The following is a 22371-nucleotide window of genomic DNA, read 5'->3' as shown; positions in this document are numbered from 1 at the left end:
AGGCCTGATCTGCTAACATTGGATGCCACAGCGATCGATCTGTTCCCAGGGCCTTCGCACAGTTTGTCTGAGGGGGGGACTCCTGCACCTCTATGAATAGAGGATCTCCCTCCTCCATTCCGCCAGCTCTGCTGATGTATGCAGTGCAGCACTAAGAAAGTTGGCCTGTACACTCTCCTCTTCTGCGACAGGATTCACTCTGACTCTGACCTCTAGGACATGCCTGCTTTCCCCTTACCCCATCATTGGCCGCGATGCTGCTTTTGCCTGGGCCCCACATTATATACCTCACAGGTATGACAACTATTCTAAGCAACCATATGCATTATTGTGCACGAGTAACAATGTGTAATAGGGGGATTTTTTATTGTGCCGCTGTGTAGTAGGGCAGCAATCTGTGGCGTCAAGAGTATGTTTACACATTAAGTTACACTTAATTTAGTTTCCATATGTGGAATGTTGATGTAAGAAATAGCAAAAGAGAAAAGCCAGCCAGTAGCTCCAGTGCTGGAGTAATGGATTTGTGACTGTCCTGAGTCAGCGTATAGGAATGTGACAACAGTTATAAGGAAGATGTTTAAGTGGTAGATGAGAAAAGTTGGTTTACTCTGTCCTCAATAGTTGACTGTTAAAACAGTGATCTCGGATATGGTCCCAGTTTGTCATGCTCAGAATAAATAGATGTGCGCTCATGTTCAAGGGGAGTTTAGTTTGCATGAATTTGATGTGCATTTATTTGTAGGGGTTGGTTTATAAATTTATAGGGGTTGGTTAATAAATTTATTTATTAGGGGTTGGTTTAGCATAGTGGGCTGAACAGCTGGCTTGTAATGCAGAACAAGACAAGCAGCGCGGGTTCAATTCCTGTATCGGCCTCCCCGAACAGGCGCTGGAATGTGGTGACTAGGGGCTTTTCACAGTAACTTCATTGAAGCCTACTTGTGACAATAAGCGATTATTATTATTTATAGTGACTGTTAACAGAATTAAAAAGTGGCACTCCCCTCTGACTTGTGGTTGGGATTCCTTGTCTTGGCAGTCTTCAAAAACAGACTGACCCCAGGTTTCCCCTCTTCTGACACACCATTTTTTTGTGTTCTTTGCTAATGGACTAGGATTACTGTCTGGCCACATTTCCACATTATCACCGGCCATGGCTGACACTCGAACTAGATCTGAGGTTGTTGTTGTCTCAGATAATGCTCACATTCTGCCTTCCCCCTCGGGCGACCTTTATGTCAGTTCGTCGCTGCGGAGGGATAAAGACCAGCCGATGAGAGGTCATTCTGTAGCTACGGAAACCATCTTCATGAAGGTGAAACGGAGGCTGGCCAGTGTACTTTGAAGTGCGTTTACTAACTGGACCATCAAAATGATTTGGGATGCAGTCGCATGGATGGAAAAAGATGGATTAATTTACACTTTGGGTACGATGTCCAATTCTGGTCATCGAGGTACAAGACCCAGAGGCAGTTCTTCGAAGAGCCGTAAGTCTGAATCGGATCACAGGGCTTTTCGATCTTTAATGTGGATGAGAGAGAGGTAACCATATGGTGATATACCTGTCACACCCCTCTCATTTGTATTCATTGATTTTTGTATTTGATTAAGAAAAAGTTAATAATAATCTTTATTAGTGTCACAAGAAGGCTTACATTAACATTGTATTGAAGCTACTGTGAAAATCCCCTAGTCGCCACACTCCGGTGTCTGTTCGGGTACACAGAGGGAGAATTCAGAATGTCCAATTCACCTAACAAGCACGTCTTTCAGGACTTGTGGGAGGAAACCGGAGCGCCCGGAGGAAACCCACGCAGACACGGGGAGAACATGCAGACTCCGCACAGGCAGTGACCCAAGTCGGGAATCGAACCCGGAACCCTGGCGCTGTGAAGCAACAGTGCTGACCACTGTGCTACCGTTATACCAGATAGTAAACGGTAAGGAAAAAGTACAATCTAGACCATTCCTTTACTCAACCTGGAAACAGAACAAGGAGACAGACGTTGAAGCGAATCGGGAGTGTTGCTGGGTAGAATAATGGAGGAAGACCTCCTGCAATCATTTAAGAAGCCTGAGGGTGGGGTTTGTGATGTCCTCCTGTGCCGTTGTTCACTGAAATGATTCTCCTCAGTCGCATCTAGTAAAAAGAGAGCCAAGATAAATTCTGAGTTGGTGTTATGTGTGAGCGCTAGGACCCTGAAGAGTTTGCCTCTATCTGCTGTTGGAGCTCCTGTCCATCTCTTGCGACTTAATCGCAATGTGCAGAGTGCAATCCCGTTCACTCTCTCCAGTTTAAAAGGCAAAGCAGAGCCGACGAGGGGGCAGGCGAAGAGTAAAGCACTCACTGGGTTGTATCTGACTAACCATACAGCAAAAAAAAATCTAAAATCGAATAATCGCCTGGCTATCATTTAATTTTAGTTTTTGTTTTGCACAATTTGCGTTACTTTGATTCAATATTTTTTGGGGGACATTTTATTCTGGGTGGCGGGTGGGGGTTTGAGCAGAGTGGATTGAGCCGTGTCACTCACTGGCACACAAGAAGAAGGGGTTTGAGTTGTGTGGCCCAGGTAGGGGCTGGCCGGCTGGACACTAACATCTATGCAGCAATTGTGAGTGATCGCTACTCATTGTAATTCATCACGCGCGAGAGAAGGGGCAAAAAAAAAAGACCCAGAGAAAATGCGGAAGAGGGCATTCCTCCTGAGAAAAGGGTGCAGCTTCGAGATACAAAGGTACGGCATTGAACTGTCTCCATTGGGGAGGAGGGGGGGAACTGGCCAGGTGGACTGGCGATGTCTGGAGCTCTCCCATTCCTGTTCGACTTCGCTGGGAACCGCTGTCAGATTTTAGGAGATCTTTTGCACCGCCCTTTTCAGAGTTGCTGAGATGTGTCTAATTTTTAATCTGCTCCAATTGAATTCTTCTCTTTTGAAAAGAAGCAATCAGCAGTTAATCCCCCCTCATCCCTTTTCTAGTTAAACATTTGAAAACATTTTTGGGGGTGGGGGGAAGAATCTGTCTTCACGGTTTAATCCTTATTGTCACATGAAGGCAGGTTCTGTGTATGGAGACAAAAGTTTGTCTCCCCCTCTCCCTCCCATTCATTTTAACGCCCTGAAATGGACCGGTGATAGAAATGTGTTTTGGGGATGGGTGTTTGTTACTGTGTTGTGAGTGGCCCATTCCAAGATCTTTCATTCCCAACGGGAGATGGAGTCAGACAGACACACGTCAGGCGCGGGGTTGGACTGACCTGACTAATGAATGTGGAAAATAATAACAATGATACTGGTTATTTCTGCACCTGCCTTTCATAGAGAGGATTTTCAGCTCGAAAGGTCTTTAACCCAGTAAAGGAGAATTTGCAAATACGATTTCTGATGGAAGTTAGGAGACCCCCCCCCCCAACCTTCCCCTTTGAGCCAAGCTGCTGATTCCTCTGTATTTAGAAATAGTTTCTTCCCCCTTCTTTTGCACAGGAGAAAGATGCGAGGTTGGATGATTTTTGGTTCTGTTCCTCAGCTAACCCTGGCTGATCAATGTGGACTGTGCACATTCCGCGCCCGCTTGTACCTCCCACCCCCCCAGATGCACCCTTAAATTTATTTGAACCCATTTTGAAAGCACTGACTTCTTCAAGGAATGTTTGGCAAATGGGGTTTTTGTTTTGCCCGGGATTGTGTGAAATAGCTTTGTTCCTGTGCTAACTGCCGCGATTTGTACCCGCCCCCACCCCCGGGGGCCAGAGTTGCTGCGATGTTGTCGCACTGGGACTAAATGAGGGTATGTGTCTGTGAACAAACTCGCAAAAGCTTTGCCAAACCTTTTTGGTCTTTACTGACCACCACCTTTGGTGTGCTCCCCCCCTCCCCCTCTGCGCTTCCCCCCTCCAGTTTACCCGCAAAATCTCTCTAAAAGCATGTTTAACGAACCAGTTCGATTTCCAGCCTGTCGCCTGTCCATTGCATCAAACAATCTGTTGTTATTTTTTTGTTTGTTTTGTAATCCGATTTACAGTCATGTTATAGGGCAGTGTGAAATCAATCCGGACTATAGATTTACAGCATGTTTATGAGGATGAAACTACTTGTTAACTGACCACATAGCTGTCCGCCCTGCTGAGTTTTTCTGTATTTGTCCAGAATGCACAAAAAATCGACACTAATCTTTTGGGTTGATTGCCAACAACATTCTGGAATGTCCAGGTGTGACACAGTCTGTCCATTTGTCACTGAGCCTGTGCCTCCGTGTGGAATGTTTAGTGTGGCACTGTCAGTGTATCGAGTTGATGAGGACTTGGTGCATCTCTGCCTTGGATCTCAGGTTAGAATGGTTAAGCAGCTTTCTTCCAGCCAACAACACAGAGAAGAATATGCCAGAGTGCCCATGCTAAACACATCCCTGTTTGAACCCACTGCAGGCCTCGCAGTGTTCCAGTATTGCTCCGTCACAGCTGGCCTTACCCATCATGTTGTCCAAAAAAGAGGTGATCACATTAAGCAGCTTTGGCAGGCAGCTAATTTTCTCCAGCAGCTTAAATGGTTGAATGTCTCGGTGAGATCTATGAAGACAATATATGTAAAGAGGTTGATTTGACCATCGGCATCAGGGAGACAAATGTTGCCGTACCGCTGTCTATCAGCATTGACAAAATTATGCTAGAAGTTGTTGATGGATTCACATATCTAGGTACCAGAATTACCAACAATCTGTCACTTGATGCGGGAATCAAAACACACATGACAAAAGCTCCAGCAGCTGTTATATCCAAGCTGAATAAGAGAATGTGAAACAACAGCAACCTGACTGAGAACAACAAACTGTAAGTCTACCAAGCCTGTGTCCTCAGTGCATTCCACCACAGTGGTGAGAGTTGGACAACATTTGTTAAGCAGGAGAAAAGACTGAACAGTTTCTGCTTTTGCTGTCTCAGACATATCCTTGGCATCTCTTGGCAGGTCACCAACTCAGAGTTGCTGGAGGGTGCTAATTCCATCAACATACACTCATTGCTAAGCCAATGATGTCGGCCTTGACTGAGCCGCGCTCATCAAATGGATGATGGCCGATATCCAAAGATCTCTTGATCGGTGAACTGGCCACTCCGTTGTAACCTCCTGGGTGTCCATGACTCAGCTACGAGGACACCTGCAAGCGAGATATTAAGATGGCGGATTTTGACATTGTTAGCTGGAAGACAGTCACTGACAGCCACAAACTCTGGGGGCTGACTCTTTGGAAGGGCATTGGAAGAGGTAAAGAGAAACAAGAAGCTCAGCTGGTGGAGAAGGAGGTCCAGAGAAAACAGAGGCCAGTGAATTGAGCACCTCCTCAGCCCACTGTCTTGCTCTGCAGTAAATGCGGCAGATACTGCCTTGCCTGAGCCACACCAGGCGATACTTTACAGAGTTGGCCACCATGGCGCAAACCATTGTCTTGTGAAACAGAAAGTTGCCATTGAGAAATGTCTGGGGGATAATAAGTTATTGGTCACAAATTTAAAATGGAAGTGCTGGGGAACACGTATAATTCAAAAATGATGCATTCGCACCACTGTGTAGTGACTCTCAGCATTGCTGTTTTGGGCACATATTGGTCCAGAATTTCCTGGACCGTGCTTGCACCATATGCTGAGCAGCAACAACAAATTGCACCCAAATTTCATGAGAATTGCATGAGCATAAACTGATGCATAAAACAAGTGAAAATGATCAAAAGCAATCTGGTCTTCAAGAAACATCATCTTCCTTCTTTAGGTTTATATCCCAATGATGGATGAAAATTGAGGTTTGAAGTCAACCAACCATCTTTTACACCCATCGATCAAAATGTGTTTTAGAAAACACATTTGTTGAACTTTTTCGCTTTTGAATGTAACACATTCCAATACCATTAAAAAATATTCCAAAGCATAAAACTATGGAGTCAGGAGAATTTTAAAAAGCACTAAAAGAAAACCACCAGATCCTGCCAAGTTTCAAATTTTGGGTGGATGTTTATATTGTTGAGAACAAGTTTAAGATACAGGAAACATGTGTTCTGTTGTCGTCTGCATGGGTGGAGGGGCAGAGCTATGTTAACAAGCCAGGTAGGGTTTTTAACGGTTATTACACAGGAGTGGTGCAAGTGATTGAGGAAATTTGCACAGTGATGTTGCAGTGTAAAACCAGCTTAAACCCTGTGCAAATATCCTTGGGGCGGGGGGGGAAATAAATCAGTGCAAATTTATTCTTGCACCATATTTACAGGGTAGCAGTTCAGGAAAATCTGGATAATTTTCTGTACGAAAACCGGCTTTCGAACGGAACCCCTCATGAATTAAATTGGGTGTTTTTTAACAACATCTGACAACGGTTGCAAGGTGGTTTATTTAATGTAGAAGCTCCAATTCAACTGAGCTTATCTTCTGCTGCAAAGGAAAGGAGCCCAGATTTAGTATTTGTTCTATCTGCCCTTCCTACAGGATTAAATTTACTAATGGCACTGTGAGGATTAATAGTGAATGGAAAGTAAATGGCAGTATTGGCAGGAGCTGTATGGATACAATAAAGCTACATACAACATATGCTCAAAGTATTATCTGATTCAGTTCAGGATGAAAAGCCACAAGGGCAGGAACAGAAGGGGCCCTATTTTTCAAAAGCACCAGGTGCATTTTTACACTCAGCATAGACTGAGTTGGCAGCCTCTGAATGAATCTCAGAATCCCCACAGCGCAGAAGGAGGCCACTTGGTCCACAAGGCTGTACCCACCCTCTGAAAGAACAATCCACCCGAGCACATTCCCCCCCGCCTATCCCAATAACCCCTTAACCTAACCTACACACATCTTTAGACACTAAGGGGCAATTTAACATGGTCGATCTAACTGACCTGCACAACGTTGGACTGTGGGAGGGAACATGAGCACCCGGAGGAAACCCATGCAGACACGGGAGAATGTGCAAACCCCACGCAGACAGTCATCCAAGGCCAGAATTGAACCCGGGTCCCTGGCGCTGTGAGGCAGCAGTGCTAACCACTGTGCCACCATGCTGCCCCAAAAAATATTGATGTGAGAATTTGGAATGCATATCGGTGGATCTTAAGCTGCTGGGTTTCCCCTTCAAACCTTTGTTTCTGTCAACAGCTTCAACATTTTCAATTTGTCTCATCGGAAAATGGATTTTAACAAAGCCTATAACACTATCAACAGAAAATCAAGACTTGTACACAAAACAATGTCTAGTGAGTGAACACAGAATAGGGAAAGAGAGGCTTTAACCATTCTACCCTTCAATAAAGTCATAGGGCGAGATTCTCTGTTCCCCAACACCAATTTCGTAATCACGATCTTGCGGAGAATCCCGTTTTACGATGGAATTGGGGGGCGGCGCCTGTATTCGCACGCTCTGCCTCCTCCAAAATGGCGTCATCGAGGCGTGTGCCGCACGCCGTTGGGGCGGCCTCAGCACGTCACCAGAATGCCCGCCCCTGATGCCCCGCCCCCGATGGGCCGGGTTCCCGACCGTGCGGTTGACGTGTGGTCTCAGCGGGCGGGAACCCAGCGTGGTGGGTGCGATCTGTGTCCAGCGCCGCCACAGTCGGGTGGGAGCCGTGCTGCTGGCCGAGGGGCTTCAGCGTGTGCTTGGGGGACTGGTGGCGGGGGGGGGATGAGGCGGTGTCCAGGGGCACTATCTGGCAGGACAGGTCCGCGCATAGCCGGCGCCATGTTGTACGGCGCGACTGCTGCAGGTCATCGCCGTGTGCATGCGCGGCCATGGACCCGGCAATTCTCCGGCTGATTTTGTCGTGGAGGCTGGGCATTTTACGTGGCGCAGTTGCTAGCCCCTAACTGGTCGGAGGATTGGTGCTGGGGCGCCGCCGATTTTTCCCACGTAAAACGCCACAGATCCTCCGGACCTAGCCTCCAAATTGGAGAACCAGCCCATAGAGGTTTACGGCACAGAAAGAGGCCATTCGGCCCACCTTGTCTGAGCCAGCCATCAAGCACCAATCTGTTGCAACCCCATTTTCCAGCGCTTGGTCCGTAGCCTTGTATGCTCTGGTGTCTCAAATGCTCGTCTAGATGCTTCTTAAATGTCCATTCTATTAACCCCTGTTACTTATTAGTAAAGAAAGAGTTGCATTTATATAGTTCCCTTCATGACCTCAGGATGTTCCAAATTGCTTTACAGACAATGATAAATGATTGACTCATCAAGGTTTATGCCCATGGTATGTTGCAACATCATTTCTGACCAATGAAATTGATTCTACTACATGAGAGTAAACATAAAAGCAGCTTTGCACCAGCTACAATAAAGGTCCAAGTTCATATTTAAGAAAACCGCCAAGATTGAACATTGTCGAAGAGCTACGCTAGATAAATAAGTATTAGGTGGCTGTTGTAAAAGTAAAGTTGCCATTGTCCCAGATGGCCATAGGCTGCTTTCCCCTTTGAGGGGGAAGAGCTGACTGGTGGTAATTTAACCTGAAGATCACCACCACCTCAGGCGAGGGGCAAGATTGAGAAGGCTTCATGAATAACCTCAGCCGGTACAGGAATTAAACCCACCCTGTTGGCTCGCTCAGCATCACAAACCGGCTGCCCAGCCAACTGAGCTAAACCGGCCCCCAAGGTGACTGTAGTAACCCACATGGGACCCACGAGGCCAGGCCGATTTGTCCTCGCCCCCCCCCCCCACTCACCCTCCATGAGTCTCTGGAGTATGAGCTTTCCCGCCGTGGGGGTCCCCTTTTATCAGCGGGAGAGGAAATCAGAGTATTTAAACCTGACCCAAGGTGAGCCTGGCGCGGTAGTCCCTACCTGTGTAAACAGTCTTTTCATACTTCTGTAAATAAACCTTTCGTTCCCAACACTTCCCGTGTGGATGCTTCTGTGAACTCAACACTGACAGAAAGTTGGAGTTGTAAATCAGTGATGTGGTGTGAATGGATCTGTGACAAACACTGCAATTAAGGTTTTGGTCCAGCCTGCTTAAGGAATTGCACCCACCCTGAATAAACACACTGGAGATGGGGATGTTTTTTACAAAGCAGGAGCGAAGAGCTACTCATTGCTCTTAGTGAAATAAACTTTTTTTTATATAGGAGTGGATTACCAAACCTTTGAATTAATTTGGAAATTGTTTAGACTTATTCTTTTTAAATGCAATTCCAAACTCAATTGCGTACTAACTGCTGCCATTTAATTCACAATTATGCTTGTTGGGCCCTGGTGCTGTCATGCCCCGTCAGGTTGATGCAGTTGGGATGGCTGAATATATCTTTTGGGCAAAGGTTAATGCGCACCTGGAATTCGCTGAGAAAAGATACATTCTTATTGACACAACGAGCTTCACCTCTGCAACTGCGGGTGAATGAAACTCGTCCATGAAGCGTTAATGTGGAGCGTGACTTGTGCTGTCAGAATAGGAGTTGATACGTCTGTCATTGGTTTGCCGGAATTAACAGTTTTAGCCCAAAATTAGAATGGAACTAAACAATAAAACAGTAGGTTGGCACATGGTAACAAGACACAGCTCCTGTCAGCCGATCAGGAAGAGGTATTCATGGGATTTGTCACCAGTTTTTGCAGAGAAATGCTCAACATCTCTGTTAATTGTTGATCACAATGCTACCAAGTGACTCTGCCGAGACCTTCACATCAGAGAAACAGGGCATTCAGCCAGCCAAACATGTCTCTGCTGGCACGTAACTCATTTTCCCTCACCTGTCAACATTTTTTTCTATTCCTTCCTCCCTGATGCACTAATTTATGTAGTGTCCCTTAAATGCTTCTATGCTATTTGATTCAACTACACATGTGAGGTTAACGATGATCAGATATCCGCGAGAACAGACTCGGGGATCGGAAAGCGATCAAACAAGGGGTTTAAATAAAGTTGTGTTCCCTCAGACTGTTCCTCCCTAAAGAGGAAATATATTTCCCCCTCGGCCTATCCACTGATTCTCAAATTGCGCCCCTTCTCCGCCCTCCCCCAAGTCCACGGGAGACCCTTACCCTTACCCTCCCCTCCCCGGGACCCCTGCCACTCCGATAAGCCAGACCTGTTTTTACAGAATCAAGCATCATTTTAAGAAAGGTTAGTTTGAATCTTAAAAAGCGCATCCATGTATGAAAATGCTATGTCTGGTCAGGACTGAATTATGGATGTGAAGTGTGGAGCATTGCGAAAGAGGTAGGAAGAGAATTAACAGCTTTGAAATGTGGTGCTTAAGGTTGACCCCAAGGTTAAGTTGAGTGAAGAAAATAACTGATGAAGAAGTATTGACTGAGGCGGCAGAGCCAGAGAATTCTTCAATAATATCATACAAAGAAGAGTAGACCACTTTGGGCATGTTATCCTTGAAGAAGGGTTGGAGTGCCTAATCTCTACTGGAAGGATTAATGGAAGAACAAGAGGCCAACAGTGAAGGAAGCAGCTAGATAACACTAAATATATAAAAGCAGAAAATGTTGAATGAACTCAGCAGGTCTGGCAGCATCTGTGGAGGGAAATGCTCCGAAACGTTAATTCTGTTTCTCTGTCCACAGATGCTGCCAGACCTGCTGAGTTTATTCAGCTATTTCTGTTTTTAACTTCAGATTTCCAGCATCCGCAGTATTTTGCTTTCATTAGATAACATTAAAGATTGGCTTGATCAAAACTCCAATAATCAGGTCATCCACTTTGATTGGAAAGTTCGGATTTCACTTGGCATTGCATATGATAAAAAACGTTCCACATTCTGACCACTCTCTGGACAGAGGTTTCCCCCCCCCCCCTGAATTCCTTATTGGATTTATTTGTAATTTTATTTCTGGCACTTACTTTTGTACCCTGTTGTGTATTTGCCAGGTTCCATTAGATCTGAGATGATGAATTTACCTCCGAACAATGCAGAGATGACACTTGTGCAGGATCCAAGCAGTTTATTTACATTACTTTAACATGTCTTACGGCTTATAGGACTTTGTACTGGCCAGATCCCAGATCTGTTCTGGAACATTCTCTGTGTGGTGTTAGTACTTGCACCTACATTCTTAGCAATCGAGTCCAATTACGAGGCTATGTTACCAGACTGACAATCAAACACTGATTAATTAAACCATTGAACACTACACTCTCCACAAATGGAAATTTTCTGTGTCAACCCTATCTAGCTACTTCATAATTTTAAACAATGCTAGCAGCCAGCTCTCAGTCTCCTCTCTTCTTTTCCCGAATGCCTCATTAAAAAAAGAGAAACAGAATTCAAAGTGAAAGAGTCCTATTTCAAGGAATATCGGTCTGATTTGTTGCATTTTGTGCTGCATTTCAAACAATGGTACACAAATATCTCCAATCCAGGAATTGTATTTCTTGCTAAAGTAAAAGTTTACGGCCACGATTCACCCCAAAAAAGACTGTCATTTTGTGTGGGTTTGGCGGGGTGATTCACCCTGATCCAGACGCACGCGTAATGGAACTCCGGGATTTTCTCTCCGGTAAATCCCACACTTTAAATTGTTTTCTGAAGTGGGGAACTAAACTCGCAAGACCAGCTCCTCAGAGATCGGGGTGCCATTTTGAAAGGGTTCCCCGATCTCGAAGTGAGGTTGAGGACCCCTCACCCATGGACAATGTGACTCCCCCCCCCCCCCACATAGATGGGCAACACCCCCAACCTTTGGTCAATGAGGGGGCAACCTCCCCCATCACTAATATTAGCATGAGCCCCCCCTCACCTTGAGGGCCCCTCCCTTTCACCCTTTCAGACATCAGGGTCAACCTGCCTCACCCCCACCCATCCTTGTGGGCATCGAGACCCCCCCCCAAGTGAGCATACCCCATTATGGGGCCGCTGAGGGCCCCCCACCTTGAGGGCCCCTCCCTTTTAGCCCCTCCACTTTCATAAACCCCCCTTCACCCAACCACCTTTCATGACACCCCCTTCATATGCCCCCTTCATCCCCCATCCTTCATACCCGCTTCCCCCCCTTTCATGGGCATGGCCCCCCTCAGGCCCCACCCCTTGGTACTGCCAACCTGGCACCAGACACTGCCAACCTTGATTGGCACTGCTAAGTTGGCAATGCCAAGGGTAGTGCCAGGGTACTTTCCTGCCCTGTCCCTGACCATCCGGTGGCTCCAATGGCTTCCGAGCCCTCTGATGTGACCTTCCTGCCTGGTCTCCAGACCTGGACTAATCCAGCCGGTGCGGCTGGTGAATACCAGGAGCCGGGAGAGTGCAGCCTCAAAGCGGGTCGAGCATATATAGATGAGCCATTAGGCCCAGCGAGGACATAACCCAGATTGCGGCGGGCGTAGCAAGTCATGTGACTTGCGATCGGCTCAGCCCCCGGCGCGAAGACCATTTTGGGCCTCTCCCGCGATGCACCCGGCCCAACAGGATCAGCGCTGGGTGCAATGTGGTGGGAAAATCGAGCCCTACATCTGCATTCGGGCATTGCAACAGTGAGGTTAATTTTAAAACACAGGTAATGTGCACAAACGACAGTACAGCAAATCATTTCAGCCTGTTGACTGGTTAGGGATCGGGAGGAGGAGACCAGGGCTCCTTTTCCCACTCTCCAGACCAGCAATTTGGAAAGCAAATTACGCCCACTCTCTTTCGGATCATCATCGACTGGGGGAAGAATCGGAGGCAGCTCTTTTCAAAATAATTGTAGGGAGAGGTCTGCAAGAATACAGATTACTGGGCTGAAAGAATATCCTTTCACCTTTGTGCCCCTGATTCAAATCCATCTCAGACAGATCGAATGGAGCGATGCCCATGGATTGTTGGTGCACTATTTTAACCAGTCCCTGGATTGCTAAAACTTTGTAGAGAAGGGATTGGTGCAAAATAACTAGACAGACTGAAATCTATAACATCAGGAATATATCGAGTCTTTCACATAGAGGAAGAACCAAGGTGCTCCATAAGAGGGACAAATATTGCCACTGAATAGCTGAACAAATAGCTGAACAAAAGAAGGAGGTTTTAAGGAGTTTCTTGAAGGTGGAGAGAGAGGTGGAGAGTCAAGGAGGTGTAGGGAAAGCACCTGTAGGCATGGACCCCAGTGGTGGTGCAATTAAAATTAGGGATGCGAAGGAGTCAGAATCAGAGGCGTGCAGAGACCTCAGAGCGCTGTGAGGCTGGACAAGGTTCCAGAGATAGGGAGAGCTCGGCCATGGAGGGAATTAAAGCCAGCGATTTAAAAATCAGGGAATAAAGCGGACAGAAGCTTCGAAGCCACACTATTTCTACATGAGATTTACAAGCGAATAAATGAGCTTACAAACAGCCACTGCTGAGGGTTTTGTAGAGGCAGAGGTGGGTTCAACCATTAAATTCATGGGCGACACGGCAGCTCAGTGGTTAGCACTGCTGCCTACTGTGCCGAGGACCTGGGTTCGATCCCAGCCCTGGGTCACTGTCCGTGTGGCGTTTGCACATTCTCCCCGTGTCTGCGTGGGTTTCGCCCCCACAACCCAAAGATGTGCAGGTTAGGTGGATTGGCCATGCTGAATTGCCCCTTAATTGGAAAAAAAATAATTGGGTACTCTAAATTTAGAAAAAGAGACCCCCCCCCTATTATATTCACAATGTATCACATTCATATTGTAATACTCTGGTTGGTGCCATAATGGGAGAAAGAAAGGATTGTTTTGATGGCCTTGCTGGGAACTGATTTCAGAATGACCAAAAGGAATCATGCAGCAACATAAGAAATGAGCCAACCTGCACCTTTTGCAAGCTAGTCATTAATAAAATTGTAGTTTTGCCGATGAATACAAACGCTTTAAAAACAAATATTGTCAGCGCCAACATCACAACAACAGATCATTTGCTCATGATCGTAACGTATTTTGTGGGAGATTGTTGTCGGCAAATTGGCATCTGCGTTTCCTATATTATAATGGTATGCTGGCACAGTGGTTGGCACTGCTGCCTCACAGCGGCAGGGACCCGGGTTTGATGGCATTCTCCTTTTATTCTTTCTTTGGATGTGCGCACTGCTGGCTGGGCCAGCATTTGTTGCCCATCTCTAATTGCCCTTCAACTGAGTGGCTTGCTGGGCCATTTCAGTGGGGGTGCAGTTAAGAGTGAACCGCATCGCTGTGTGGGTCTGGAGTCACATGTAGGCCAGACCGGGTAAGGGTGGCAGATTACCTTCCCTGAAGGACATTAGTGAACCAGGTGGGTTTTCGGGATAGTGCTCCTGATGACCAACTCCTGATGACTGCCGAGCTGATTATCAGCCCATTGAACCACGTTATGAATGCTCCTTCGAGAGCTGACAAGTTCTTACATTGGACTCGATCTTCTGGTCCAGCGCTAGAGGCACTCCCACTGCCCTACATGTCCTTTACTGTGACCACATTGTATCAAACACAGGAATATGAGACTTTCAAATTTATTAAGTTCTGGTGCTGGGTGAAGATTTAATAGAAAGTCTTAAATCAATGAAGTCAGTCATTGAAATATCTTCAAAACCACTTAAAGCTTCATTTACCAATGGACCAGTAACCCCCGAGGATTATGCATATTTAGTGAGTAATCACCTCAGGAGTCCCTGACAACTCCAGATATTTTGCAATATACTGATGTCCTGCCCATCTGATCGTCCTCCGTTGTGTCAGGTAGATTGTTGTAAAAGGTGAGTTGCGCGCTGCTGAGGAATGGAATACCTCTTTAATATTCTTACACATGGGCCAGCATTTGGTGCTCCCACGCCAGGGGTAGCATGACCAGGTGAGAAATGAAGTTGCCTCTACTTTAACCCCACAATGCGCCTCAAATCTCACCTTCAAAGCTGCCGTACAGAGTGGTTTTTCTACACCAGCCTATCTGTGGCCTATCTGACATAAAACGCTGGATTAGCGTCCGTACCGGTTGAATCGTAGACAGTTCTGTGCTGTTCCCGGGGAACTAGGTTTAAGATTGCCCAAAAACGCCTTCCAAGACAGAGAAATGATCTTCATCCCATTGCCCTGATGTGGAGTCAAGCTGACGTACGCTAGAGTTGAAGGCATATTGTAGCAACTGGTTGGCGCATTATACATTTTGCTATTTGAAACTCCCCTTTTTTCCCTGACACTCATTTCATCCCCACTTGCCTTGTTTGCTTCCTTGCCACCTTTCCTCGAGCCTTTTTAGGTTTGTGCAAGGAGCAGGATTTTTTGATTTGAAACCTCAGCTAATGCTGTTATGGAACTGGCTGGAGTGGAATCCAAAGCTATCCATTAAAGAAGAAGTTGTATCCTGGGGTTATGAGGTGCAAAGTAACTGGATCGTCATTTCCCTAACACTTCGCTGGTTCTATCAATAACCTGCTTTTTCACATTCCCAAAACCCTTTTGATGAATGACAATGGGAGAGAAGTTTCAGAATCCTGTCCTGCTGTGCCACCTAGTGGTCATAGCTTGCAGCTTCACTGTGACAGTTGACATAGTAAAATTAAATTGGAAATGTTGACATAGCATCTTAGGAAAAGCATCACCAAAAATCATGACAATAAGAAGTGCACTACACTAGATGTGTAGATAGTGTATAATTGGCGACACAATAATATTATCACAAAGAAATTGGTGAGACAATAATGTTATCGCAAATAAATTATGTTATGATATGCATATGGATGTCACCTGTGCCATTCAGTGAGAATGCCTGTGGGAAGTGGATGGATTGAGAGATGGGCGCCTCTAGGAACTGGGGGTGTGTGGGGAAGAGAGGAGACCTCAGTGCTGAGAGGCAGCCTCTGGGAACTTGATGGGGGTGGGAAGGATACGAGAAGCGCTCCCTTGGGAATTAGGGTGATGGGGATGTGTTACGAGGGACTGGGTAGGTGCGGTGAGAGCAATGTACTTGTGAACTGTGGCGAGAGAGGACAGAAAACTCTGCCCCTAGGAATAGGATATGAGGGGAGAGAGTCTCTGGAAATGGGGTTTGAGAGGAGAGTCCCTCTATGAATGGGAATGAGGGGAGAGTGCCTTCGGTAATGGGGGTGAAAGGAGACTGCCTCTCGCAATAGGAATGAGAGGAAGCCAATGAATGTTATCAGTATCATTGTGACAGTCAAAAAAAGCATTTAGCAATATGATTCTGCTACAGAGATAATGAATGAATATCCACAGCAGCCTGTAATATTGGTGCAGTGAATGAGGGAAATAGTCTGTGTTATTTCCCTACTTTCCCCCTCTTCTAGTGTTGGACGCGGGTGTAACAATGGATTGTACTCTGACCGTTCTGTATCCCACTGTACACTAAGTATGGTGACACATTGCAGAACAATGGTCAGGATTGAATGGTTGATATTGTTGGAAGCTATCGCTCAGTTTTTGCAGGTTGGCTAGTTTTGCATGTGTACATATTACCAGCATATAAAGCGTATAAAGGCTCCCTGGTTATGATAGCCCTCTTATTGTTTAACAATGTTTAATTATTAATGTATTCATTCTTCATCATGCATACATTTATAAATTCATTCGGAATTGAATTTCAGTTGATTGCTGATGATCTGTAGCGGGGGCTCTCCACCTAAAAATCTCCCCTGCCCCGCGCTCGCCGTGTTTTCTGGAGGTGGAAGAGGCAGCACGGTAGCACAGTGGTTAGCATTGTTGCTTCACAGCGCCAGGGTCCCAGGTTCGATTCCCGGCTGGGTCACTGTCTGTGCGGTGTCTGCACGTTCTCCCCGTGTCTGCGTGGGTTGCCTCCGGGTGCTCCGGTTTCCTCCCAAAGTTTCAAAAGACGTGCCGTTACGTAATTTAGACATTCTGAATTCTCCCTCCGTGTGCCCGAACAGTGGCCGGAATGTGGCGACTAGGGGCTTTTCACAGTAACTTCATTGCAGTGTTAATGTAAGCCTACTTGTGACAATAAAGATTATTATTAAAAGAAGCTCGCCATTGGCTGGTTGCAGGGTCCTCTGGGCCCACTGAAGTCGATGGCGTTTTGCGGAGCTCGCCCATCCCGCCATCAGGGAGCCCGCAGAGTGGGGAGGGGGGAGGGAGGGGTTACGTCCAGCGGGGCAGGAGTGACCCTGCTGGCGCAAAGGGCCAGAAAATCTATTTTTAAAGGTTCAGTGGATAGTACTTGAGAACAAGTGACCGATTTGTGTTTTATTAAAAAGTAATGGCCGGGATTATCCGGTATCCGGCGGGCGGGCCGTACCACCACCAAAGAGTGGCGTGAACCAGCCCGGTGTCGGGCCGCCCGGAAGGTGGGGAATCCTCCGCACCTTGGGGGATAGGCCGGCACTGGAGTGGTTGGCGCCGCACCAACCGGCGCCGAAGGGCCTCCGCCGGCCGGCATGAGTTGGCGCATGCGCAGGAACGCCAGCGTGTTCCCAGAACAGCATGCGCAGTGGGTTTCTTCTCCGCGCCGACCATGGCGGAGCTTTACACAGGCCGGCACCGAGGGGAAGAGTGCCCCCAGGGCACAGATCCGCCCGCAGATCGGTGGGCCCCGATCGCGGGCCAGGCCACCGTGGGGGCACCCCATGGGGCTGGATCCCCCCGCGCCCCGCGCCCCCCGGAGGACTCCGCAGGCCGTCCTCAGAGCCAGGCCCCGCTGGTATAGACCTTGTGTAATTCACGGCAGCGGGACTGGCCGAAGACGGGCGGCCGCTCGGCCCATCGGGGCCCGGAGAATCGCCGGTGGGGGCAATGCCAACGGCCCCGACTGGTGTGACGTGATCTCCGCCTCCGGCAAAAAACTGGCGCCGGAGAATTCGGCAGCCAGCGTGGAGCGGCGGGGCGGGATTCACGCCGCCCCCCCCCCCCGGCGATTCTCCGGCCCGGCCGGGGGTCGGAGAATCCCGCCCTACATGTTTATTAAGGGCTTACATTTTGCTAAATGGCGCAACAAAATAATACATCGCCATAAGCAAGTCAAAAGCTCAACATATATGAGTACAGAGAGGGACAGGAGAACAACATGACAACTAGCTCGATACAATCATTAGACACAACTAGATACTTATACACCGCCACCAAAGACCAGGGAGAAACAGGATGAGGCCATGGAACAATGGTGCACATCCTCCCACATCACTTCAGCTCGCAATTACCACAAGAATTTCAGGATAAGTTTTCCACGACATGTTCGGGCATGCACCAACATATATCCCCCTCAACTCTGGCAGCACCAAAGGCACCAATAACCCACCACAGTCTCCTTTCCTTGGATACCAGGCTCCTCTGCACCATGCAGGAGCCAAGCGCAGATTGTTCATAACCACACTTACAAAAAACAAAGACAATACAGGAAACCTCCAGTTCTAAGGAGAGTTATATATATATAAAACACAATTTAACCCCAATCTGAGGCCCAGTGAAGAATCAACATCATTCCATAAAATTGTACAGAGACGACTGGCATGTTCAGATTACGATCAAACCTTCAGGGCCACCCGAGAAGGAAAAAGATGAGAGAACGTCTAGAATTAACCCACAGGATAACAAGAAAACAGGACCCAACCCAGACTTTTTATTTCTCTGGCACATGCCGCACACCCACTAGGAAGAGAACAAGCTGCTCATTCAACCAAGAAAGCGCCCCACCCTCCAGGGGGATCGCACAATATCCACCAAAGCACAGGACTCGGTTCATCCCCTGGCTCCTGTGCACAGAAGAAGCAAAACCCAACCTCTCAGGATGTCCCTAATAAGTGCTTTCGAGAAGGGACATCCCAAGGGGAACACAATACTAACCACAGCTCCAGGCCTGGCCTAGCCCAGCACATCCCGATGCACAGGAAACTATACCAGTAGGACTTCCAGGACATCCCAAAACCTGCTCCTCAGTCGAACCTACACCTCCACCTCTGCAACCTCATCCAGGGAAATGCACCGTCCCCATTTATACTAAGAAGAAAAGGATAATTCTGCCAGTCCCAGCCAGGGAGACCCCATCGTGAGGAGAAGAAGAATCGTCAAGACACCCAACAATTGGGCATCCTGGGATAGGGGGGGTGGGGTAAGCTGCTGATTCCCTCCTCCCCGGTGCAACTGGTGGAATCTCCCCCAAACCACTGGACCGGACCAGGATTAGGGACAGCACCCTGCTCCCCTGGATGAAGAGAAAAAACCCCAAGGGTAAGAAAACACCAAAACACAGGACTAGGCTCATCGCCAGACTCCCATGCACAGAAGAGGCAAATCTCAACCTCGCAACCTGAACTGACTCAAAAACACCCATTACTGCCCCACACCATCCACCATCATAGAGAGTATACAAGAGCAATTCCTCTTCTCAGCTAACCAACCACTAATTAACCTACCTCACCCCAGCATGCGTCATTACTCAAACCCTTTCATTCCAATAGCTCTAAAGAGGAAAAGAAAAGAGACCCAAAAGAGAAGCTCAACCCAAAGGAAGAGTCAGGAGGAACCCAGTCCTCCCCAGGACACACATCCTGCCCAGGCCATCGAAGGATAAAAGCACGGATTCTTAAATTCAAAGTAACATTTTAACGTAACGTGTGGGCAGCACGGTAGCACACGTGGCTAGCACTGTGGCTTCACAGCGCCAGGGTCCCAGGTTCGATTCACTGCTGGGTCACTGTCTGTGCGGAGTCTGCACGTTCTCCCCGTGTGTGCGTGGGTTTCCTCCGGGTGCTCCGGTTTCCTCCCACAGTCCAAAGACGTGCAGGTTAGGTGGATTGGCCGTGATAAATTGCCATTAGTGTCCAAAAAAGGTTAGGAGGGGTTATTGGGTTACGGGGATAGGGTGGAAGTGAGGCTTAAGTGGGTCGGTGCAGACTCGATGGGCCGAATGGCCTCCTGCACTGTATGTTCCAAAGAAAACATAAAGAATAAATACAAAAAAAATCCCCGGAACAGATTAGCTATAACTAGAGGGCTTATCCTCAATGTCAGTGAGGAGTGAACTGACCCTACCATCCCCAACTTCCTGAACCAGTCAGGATAGGCCACACTCCATGCAGCAGGATTTCAATGACACTAAGATGGACCCTTCCCAGGTGTCACAACCTGCACGAGACCTATGGGGTCAGACCAATTAGTGTCCCCGTCAGTCTGGTTGAGTATGAGCTTCCCTGTTGAGGGTTGGAGGCCCCCATCAGCGGGACCATGGACAATATGTATAAAAGCTCTGCCCGGGTAGGAGCCAAGCAGAGGAGTCCCAACCGGGACTTGCGCACAATGTGTAAATAGTTTCTTGTTCAATCAACAAACAGTTTCTCTTAGCCTCTTGCGTGGACTCCTCTAGTGAACGCAATACCAGGAAAGAACTCCATCGAGGGTAAGGATGCTCTCATGTGCCTTCACCATCTTCCGACAGCCACCTCGCAATTCCTCAGCGTGAGCTCCAATGACCTGCACTGAAGAGCTGAGATCTTCAGCCAGAACAATACCTTGAATGGTCGCCATCATCCGGATGCACGGGGCATTGCCAAAGCGGGCACCCGCTCACCAGTAACTGCGCACCACAAGCTGCCCCCCTCCCCGCCCCTCGTCCACCCAATGCTGCAAATAATGATTTATCTCGGCTCCTCCTCGCAAAAACACCAATCAGGATTCTCCAGGGACATAGCGCAAGCCATGTCACCAAGAAAAAGAAAAAATGAAACATGCACCAGGATAAAATAAAGGATTACGAGATGAGTTCAGTAAAACGCAAAGCTCCCGCGCCCATCATCAAATAACCCCCCCCCCCAACTTTATGTTGTATTCATGTCCCCGCCTCAGAGTCTTCAGCCCTTCAACTTGATGAATGAAATTTCATGGGTTTTGTTGTTCTGAAGATGATGGTCCAATTAAAAATGAATTTGTATCTGGTGCTCACTGTGCAGATTCATAATGATTTTTCCTGCTTCTGTAATTTAACTTGCTCCAACTTAATAGCTCCATTACACCTTACATCAAGAGAGAACATAGTTTTTACCCCGCAAACATTCTGTTCTTTCAGCATGTAACGAGGGCACGCTAATTAGCGATGGGCACAAATGCCAGTTTTGCCCACAGCGCAAGGATCAAAAGATATTTTTAAAAACCTCAGGTCGCACCAAAATGGTGACTAATGCAGGAGACGCCCAACCTCAAATGAGTTAACTTTTCATCAGGGGTGGCACGGTGGCGCAGTGGTTAGCACTGCTGCCTCACGGCACTGAGGACCCGGGTTCAATCCCGGCCCCGGATCACTGTCCGTGTGGAGTTTACACATTCTCCCCGTGTCTGCGTGGGTTTCGCCCCCACAACCCAAAGTTGTGCAGGCTAGGTGGATTGGCCACGCTAAATTGCCCCTTAATTGGAAACAATAATTGGGTACTCTAAATTGATTAAAAAGAGGAAATACTTTGAAGCTTTTGAGTTTTACCAAATGATACTTGTTATACATGAGGGATTACAGCCAATAAAGTAGTTTTGAAGTGTAAGTGACTCTTGTAATAAAATATTTCCGGGCAGTAACAATGTCAATATTCAGGATTAGATTAGGCAGCTGGGCAAGGAGAAAAGAATGCAGAAATAAAGTACAGTCGGGGAGGGCTGATCCGCAGGCAGGGGGGTCTTTATCAGGGACTGGGGCACTGTGGGGTGGGGGTGGTCCGGGGCTCGCGAGCTGACCAAAGGGGGGGCACTATTTTTCAGGCCGGGTCCGCAAGCAGCTGCCGATGCAGGCCACCTCCGTGCGCATGCGTGTCCACGGGCCCGGCAATTCTCCGGGCCGTATCGGCAGCTAGAGCCGGGTGCTCTACTCTGCTCGACTGCTACCCCCCAGCCAAATGGAGGATCGGTGGCCGTTTTGCGCTGTAAAACGCCACCGTTCCCACGCCGGCGTGAGGACATAGCCTCACAATCGGAGAATCCAGCCCAATGTATTTCTGTGGGGGAACATTAAAACGCTCCCTCTGCAGACTACAAAGGGTTAAAATAAATAGCATGAAGGGGAAAGGCGAGTCAGTGCAAATGAACTTCACACTGAAGTGAAGGCAGTGGACGTGAGCCTGTTTTTTGTTGGCCCCTAAACACATTAAAGAAGCCATCCCCAATGGGCAAGCCCTCCATATACACAGGATCTGCTCAGACGAGGAGGAGCGTAAAAACATCTACAGACTCTGAAAGGTGCCCTCATACGAACGGGATATGGCACTCGAGTCATCGATCGACAGTTCCAATGCGCCACAGCAAAAAAACGCACCGACCTCCTCAGAAGACAAACATGGGACACAACCGACAGAATACCCTTCGTCGTCCAGTACTTTCCCGGAGCGGAGAAACTACGACATCTTCTTCACAGCCTTCAACACGTCATCGATCAAGATGAACATCTTGCCAATGTCATCCCCACACCCCCACTACTTGCCTTCAAACAACCGCGCAACCTCAAACAAACCATTGTTTGCAGCAAACTACCCAGCCTTCCGAACAG

The 22371-nt window shown here is 47.8% G+C and overlaps 1 protein-coding gene across 1 annotated transcript in view; it reads left to right on the top strand.

The window, feature by feature from the left end:
* The first annotated feature begins 2274 nt into the window (after positions 1–2274).
* The window catches only part of garnl3 (GTPase activating Rap/RanGAP domain like 3), a 617196-nt gene continuing 597099 nt past the window's right edge, over positions 2275–22371 (top strand). Inside the window, exon 1 of the mRNA XM_072488531.1 lies at positions 2275–2738. Within this exon, the coding sequence (XP_072344632.1) occupies positions 2686–2738 (53 nt within the window). The 5' untranslated portion in view covers positions 2275–2685. The remainder of the gene's footprint in view (positions 2739–22371) is intronic.

The sequence above is a fragment of the Scyliorhinus torazame genome, chromosome 22 (assembly GCF_047496885.1).
Source record: "Scyliorhinus torazame isolate Kashiwa2021f chromosome 22, sScyTor2.1, whole genome shotgun sequence".
Taxonomy (NCBI): Eukaryota; Metazoa; Chordata; class Chondrichthyes; order Carcharhiniformes; family Scyliorhinidae; genus Scyliorhinus; species Scyliorhinus torazame.
This window is presented reverse-complemented; position numbering and strand designations above follow the sequence as displayed.